Below are 7500 nucleotides of genomic sequence, written 5' to 3'. Positions count from 1 at the left end.
GGGGGGTGGTGGGGGGGAAACAAAAAATGATATGATGAAAGGATGTCCTTTTCGGGGGGAAAAAAACAAAAGAATGATGTGATGAAATGATATGATATGATGAAATGATGTTCTTCCCCTGTCTAACGTGCTGAAAATGCTAAATAAACACAAAGGTAAAAACAAAAAAGTGGAAGCAGACTGTGAAGGCCTTATGTGCCACAAGGCACGAAGTGGATAGGTAAGATAACAGCATTGCTGTTGTTGTATTGCAACAATATTGAAAATAGTATACATATATATACTGTAGATCTAGAAGTTCTCAACTCATTGCGTTGTGATGCGGCGTGAGCTGCGTCAGCTATTTTCACTATATTAGAAATAAGGCTTAAAGGTTTAATGACATTCACTTTTACACCACATTCAAAGTCTTTGTCCTGGTCCTTCAAAAGTGTACAAAAAGTTTTAAGTGAAAATTCCATTCCAGTGATCCATGGCAGGTGTTTTTCTCTCACATTTCTAAAGCCTTTTCAACTGCAATGAAAAAAGAAATCTTTGCCTGCGGGTGTCGCTGGTGAGGGATTTTGCCTGTCAATCATCGCCTCTGCTCCGCCCCCCCCCAAAGGAAAGTATAGGGGAGGGGAGGGGCGAGGAGGAGAGTGGGCGGGATTAATCGACTGTGACCTCACTGTCGAAGGGCCAAGCTCAGATTACTTTTCAGCCTAATTATTCAGAAAACCCCAGACCACAGAGAATCCACTGAATGTTCTAAGTTCAGTTTTTTTGGGTGTAATTGAGGTCATAAAACCCCAAATAAAACATTGAAAATAAAAAAAGTGAAAATGAATGTCATGATACCTTTAAGTGGTTAATGTAAGAATATAACTGGCACCTCCGCTGGACGGCAGGTGCAGGACCAACAGTGGATTTAAGGCAAGATAAAAAATAGAAGTCTGCACACTGTGACTTTGCGAAAGCTCCCAGTCAAGGCTTTCTTATAGATTAACGTTTCGACACACAGTCTTCTTCTGAAGAAGACTGTGTGTCGAAACGTTAATCTATAATAAAGACTTGATATGACTGGGAGCTTTTGCAAAGTCACAGTATGCAGACTTCTATTTTTTATCTTGCCTTAAGTGGGTAAAGTGATGTACCTTTTCTCTTCCTAGAAATGTAGTGGAGTCAAAAGTACAATATTTGCCTTTGAAATGTAGTGGACTGAAAGTATCCAAAATTACAAATACTCAAGTAAAGTACAGATACTTAAAAAAAGATACTTAAGTGCAGTACCACTGGTCCACTCATTACACATCACGTGATATGACCTGGACATTCTCATCCCACCTATAATGACATACAGACAGTGCACACACACACACACACACACACACACACACACACACACACACACACACACACACACACACACACACACACACACACACACACACACACACACACACACACACACACACACACACACACACACACACACACACACACACACACACACACACACAGTCTAGGCTCTGGCAGAACACATACCAACACAACAGGCTATGTTGTGCAGTTTCAGATTTAAAAAAAGGTGCCTTTGTCACAGTGTTGATAAAGTTTCACAAGACACTGACTGTGTGACCACTCAGTCACCCACTGAAACACTGCAATAAATCACTGGTTCTCTATTAGTTTTAATGTCAAGGACCCCTACTTTGGTATGAATTAGGATGCAGATCTGACCCACATAACTGAGAGTGTACAAATGAAACCAAATGGAATGGTCCATTTGGTTCCATTAATTTGTTCCATTAATCTCTCAGATGTACAGACCTGCAAGGGTCTATTTAGATCAGGGGTGGGCAACTTTGATGATGGAGGGGCCACTATATTTCCACACTCACTCCAGAGGGCCACATTATACTGTTGGGCAGACACCTCTTATCTCCGTATTTTAACTTTTTTTGTTAAAATGCCATTCTATGTCACACAAAAGTAGTAGGGGGTCTTAACCACAAAAAATGGCCAAATCGTTATGCGGCGGATAAAAGCATGAAATTTGATACAGATGTCCCTTGGGTCATCCTAAAACATCCTAGAAGGGGTGCCCAAAAAAATCTTAAACAGGAAGTGAGTTATGGACAAAATTCAAAATGGCCACCTAAACTGTTGACCGTTGACTCAAAAGACACCAAAAGAATCTCCAAAAAGCATAACATTTGGCACATATGTCCCTTGGGTCATCCTAAGACATCCTAGAAGGGGTGCCCAAAGGAATCTGACACAGGAAGTGAGTTATTGACCAAATTGAAAATGGCCGCCTAGTGTTGTCGATTGACTCAAAAGACAACTAAAGAATCTCATAAAAGCATACAATTTGGCACACATGTCCCTTTGGTCATCCTAAGACATCCAAGAAGGGGTGCCCACAAAAATCATAAACAGGAAGTGAGTTATTGACAAATTTTAAAATGACCGCCTACAGTGTTATCGATTGACTCAAAAGACAACGAAATAATCTCATAAAAGCATACAATTTGGCATACATGTCCCTTGGGTCATCCCAAGACATCCCAGAAGGGGTGCCCAAAAAAATCTTAAACAGGAAGTGAGTTATTGACAAAAAGGAAAATGACCGCCTACAGTGTTGTCGATTGACTCAACAGACAACTAAAGAATCTCATAAAAGCATACAATTTGGCATACATGTCCCTTGGGTCATCCTAAGACATCCTAGAAGGGGTGCCTGAAATGATCTGAAACAGGAAGTGAGTTATTGACTAAATTGAAAATGGCCGTGTACAGTGTTGACAGATGATGCAAAAGACACTCATAAAAAATAATCTCATAAAAGCATGAAATTTGGTACAAATGTCCCTTGGGTGATCTGAATGCATCTTAAGGGGTGCCAAAAAAAAGTTTTAATAGTCTCTCAATGGAAAACACTCCTCCCCCACGGGCTGCACTGCTACAACATTCAAATCGAGCAGTTTGCCAATCTGGCATTTGGTCCAGAAGCCTGAAAGCTATGCAATCTCTACCATCTTCTGACAAATATGGATGGATTAAAGTCACTGATTCGTGGACACCTTTATGGACACTCTTCCCAGAGGCTGCCAAAGTTTGTAGAGAACTCAAGTGTGGCTGCAAAGCTGAGCCCTTCTGTTCGAGAAAGTGTAGATGCCGGGATGCTGGGTTACCTTGCAGAGCATTATGCCAATATGCTGCAGTGCTGGTAATTGCGAAATGGCACACATGAATACATGTAGTTACTAAACACTAATCACAAAAAAACAGTAATGATCAAGAAGAAAATACATGAGAAGATAGCGTGTAAAACCAGCAAGAAGATGTAGAGTGCAAAATAAATAAGATGCAGAGAGTAAAATAAGAATATGCAGAGTAAGATAAGATGCAGAGTAAATATATGTTACTTTATGCAGAAAGTAAAATAAATAAGATGTAGAAATTAAAACAGAAGGTAGACTACAAAATACGACAGGTTATGCACTGCATAACCTGTCGTATTGAGTCTGCATAATATGCAGACTGCCGTGGTCAACTGTTTAAACAGCCATTTAGAATTTCTTCAACATGGTCCCTTCCTAAAAAGTTTAATAAACAAGCAAACAAACAAATAAATAACCCCTTCTAGGATATATTAAGAAGCACTCAATGTACGTACCAAAAGATACACTTTTATGACGTCACTTTATGTTTTCTTTTGTGTCAACTGCTTTACGCGGTCACTTCCTGTTTAAAACCTCTTTGGGCACCCCTTGTAGGATGCGTTCAGATCACCCAAGGGACATTTGTACCACATTTCATGCTTTTATGAGATTCTTTAGATATCTTGCATCATCTTTCACACTGTAGGCGACCATTTTCAATTTAGTCAATAACTCACTTCCTGTTGAAGACTTTTTTGGGCACCCCTTCTAGGATGTCTTAGGATGACCCAAGGGACATGTGTGCCAAATGTTATGCTTTTTGGAGATTCTTTAGTTGTCTTTTGAGTCAATCGACAACACTAGGCAGCCATTTTCAATTTGGTCAATAACTCACTTCCTGTTTCAGATTTTTTTGGGCACCCCTTCTAGGATGTCTTAGGATGACCCAAGGGACATGTGTGCCAAATGTTATGCTTTTTTTAGATTATTTTGGTGTCTTTTGAGTCAACGGTCAACAGTTTAGGTGGCCATTTTGGATTTTGTCCATAACTCACTTCCTGTTTAAGATTTTTTTGGGCACCCCTTCTAGGGGCGCGTTTTGAGCTTATAGATCGGCTATTTTTGCAATTTTTTAATTGGAATCCGGATTTTATTTTTGCAATTTTTTAATGGAATCCTGAAAAGTACTTATGTTAACTTTAAGAACTTAAATACAAATACATTGGACATAAAATAGACAATATATTTTTTATACTAGTCATTAAGCTACTAATAAAGCGGGTCATGTTTGCATGTTTGGAATTGCAACAGTATTCCAATCAGTATTCCGATATTAACCTGCAGGCCGCATTAAGGGGTCCGCATGTGGCCCCCGGGCCGCCAGTTGCCCATGTACAGTATGATTTAGATCCTAATTATCAATCATTACCATCCTGGGCTTTTGGTGGTGCTTTTGTAGGAAACATTTTGGCCAATTGTACAATAAAAAAAACAAACAAACCAATAAAGGTAGTACAGGGTAGAGTGTTTAAGTGAATGAATGGTTTATTTCAATCATACAAAAACACAACCTTAATACAGCCTATGCTAGTGGTATAAAATAACTAAGTTCATTTAATTTTTGCATTTATTTTAGTATTGTACTTCAGCATAACTTCAAGATGTTCTTACTTTACTTGAGTATATCCATTGTTTGGTACTTTATACTACATTACATCTCAGAGGCAGCTTTTTTGCTCTACTACTGCATTTATTTGACAGCTTAGTTACTAGTTACTGTACTTTACCCATTTAGATGCTTATTAATTCATAAAATTATTAACATTATCAGAATATAACAGATCTACAACTCACACGTGTGAGCTATTTTCGATTAACCAAAGTATAAAACATAATAAAGTGGTTAAATGATCAATAATTATAGTCCAAAAACATGATATGATTCTGAAAGTGGCATTCTGCAATCTGCATAATGAGTACTTTTATTTTTGCTGTCGATTTTGATGCTAACACTTTTGTTAGGACTCGTGTGTTGTGACCCAAGCGCACAGCAAGGATTGATTGATGTACTTTATTTAGTAAGACATGAGAACAACAGTACATGGAAGTACAATTCACAATACAAGGTCTACTAAACTGGATAACTCATAAAGCACTAAGCTTGTTTAAAATGAGTTCCCATGCACACAAATCATGATGAGGAGGCGAACAAGCGAATGGAAGGTTAAAGCCCACAAGGGCGAGTTTATGAGTAAAAGTACTAAAGTAACCAAGGGTTGACAACAATAAGGGAGTGATGAGGGGTGTGGGCTCGGCTGGCTGCCATGACTCAGCTCGAGGTCTGGAATACTGGAGAGGAGAGGAGAAGCAGGGTCAGTGAAAATGGTCACAGGGGAAAACAACAGAAGGCTGGCACTGCAACTGCGTGAAGTTGAACAGGCTGAACATTTAGCTGTGAAAAGCTTAAAGGGATAGTTCACCCAAAAAAATAAATAAGTTTCTATCGATTTGTCACCTCATGGAGACTTGAATTCATGGATTCAAAGGAGACTCTTTGTGTCTCCTACCGGAACAGCTGCCTACCAGTCCGCTGGTCATCAAATTATTGGCTTAGGAATGCGACAAAAACGAAAAAATATTCTGAATTCAAGTCTCCATGGGGTGACTAATCGATGGAGAAAAAAAAGTCATTTTGGGGTGAACTATCCCTTTAACGAGTAAAGCACTTCAACTGAGATTAAACTATACTGTAGGCTGCCCAGTACTTCATCACACATGTTGACTAGTTAAGCTCTGGGTCCAAGAGGCATTCAGGCCATTGTCTTATAGACTATGAAGGTGATTGAAGATGAAGGGCAGGTGAGCAGATTGGAGACGAGAGGCAGGTGTGCTGAGATGTGCTGTGGAGCCCTCCTGGGGCGCTGATGAGTCCAGAGAGCCCACAGAACATACAGTAGATGTAGAGGCGAAGACGAGATGTAACAACATCTTGCATTTTGACTTAAGTAATAGTTTAAATACAGGACTTTTACTTGTAAAAGTACTTCTACGCTGTGATATCGCAGTGTAGAAATACATTTTTTGGACAGATTTTGGACTCAATACTGCAATATAGAAATACTCTGTTTACAAGTCAAAGTCCGGAATTCAAAATAGTATTGGCATCACAATGTACTTAAAGCAACAAAAGTAGAAAGTATCCATTATGCAGAATGTTTTCAAATGTATAAAAATCTTTTGAAAATAGCAGATCTTCAGTTCACAATGCGTTGCATCGCTACGAATTGTGAGCTTGTAGATCTGCTATTTTCAAAAGGCCGAAATGTAGACAAAGTAACTAGTAACTAAAGTTTTCAAATAATTGTTGTGGACTAAAAGTACAATATATCCCTCTGAGATGTGGAGTAGAAGTAAAATTACTGAAAACTGGAAATACTCCAATAAAGTAAAACAAATCACACCCTGTGTGAAGTGGGCGGTGTGGTCACAGTGGTCATCACAGTGATGGAAGTTCACTTAAAGAAAAGTAATATTGTGGACCAACCATTTTTTAAACCATAAATGTGTTTTTTTTTTAGTGCATAGTCCTATGTATAGGGCTATGCACATGTGTCATATGTTCACTAGCCAATCACAGTCCTGAATAGTCCTGAATTGGCCACCATAGTGTACAATGGTGGCCAATCACGGTGCAGGGTTAGGGGGGTACAATGGTGGCCAATCACAGCGCAGGGTTGGGGGGGTACAATAGGTGGGGGGGGTACAATGGTGGCCAATCACAGTGCAGCGAATGTGGATGTCCAAACCTCACATATAGGGGCGGTTTCACCGCCCAAAAATACCTCAAAATTGTACTTAAGTACAGTACTTGAGTAAATGTACTTAGTTACTTTACACCACAGACTACTGCCATGATCACAAATAAGCCCCAGCAGTGTCTCCACCACCTCCGTCAGTTGAAGGGAGCTGACCTTTCCCATTCCAGCCCTGACAATGTTCTACAGAGGTAGAGGCCTACAGTACCACTGAGAGCCTTCTCACCGACTGTTTCACCTCCTGGTACAGCAACGGCAAAGCTGAGGAGAGAAAATGACTGGACTGGACCGTGAAAACATCTGTAAAGATCATCATGGGTACCTCGTTGCTATCACTTGCCGAAATATATCAATGGGCATGGACTGCTGGCGTAGCGTTCCGGGCACCTAAAGGCTGCTAATGCAGCCTGATAGCGTGTTGTGGGTTTGAATCCCGATCGTGACGACCTTTGCTGTGTGTCACTCCCCTAGCCTGGGACCAGACAAATCTGCCAGTGCAAAAACAAAAATGACCTCGGCGATTTTGTGCTCCATTGTGA

The 7500-nt window shown here is 40.0% G+C and overlaps 1 protein-coding gene across 1 annotated transcript in view; it reads left to right on the top strand.

Annotated features, from left to right (window-relative positions):
* Positions 1 to 5442: 5442 nt before the first annotated feature.
* cyp17a2 (cytochrome P450, family 17, subfamily A, polypeptide 2) overlaps positions 5443 to 7500 on the top strand; it is a gene marked incomplete at both ends in the record, with an annotated part of 15010 nt that continues 12952 nt past the window's right edge. Inside the window, 1 exon segment of the mRNA XM_080450932.1 lies at positions 5443 to 5518. Within this exon segment, the coding sequence (XP_080307058.1) occupies positions 5443 to 5518 (76 nt within the window).

This window comes from Gymnoscopelus braueri (assembly GCF_963280865.1).
Source record: "Gymnoscopelus braueri genome assembly, chromosome: 15".
Taxonomy (NCBI): Eukaryota; Metazoa; Chordata; class Actinopteri; order Myctophiformes; family Myctophidae; genus Gymnoscopelus; species Gymnoscopelus braueri.
Note: the sequence above shows the minus strand (reverse complement) of the source record. Positions and strands in the feature narration are given on the sequence as shown.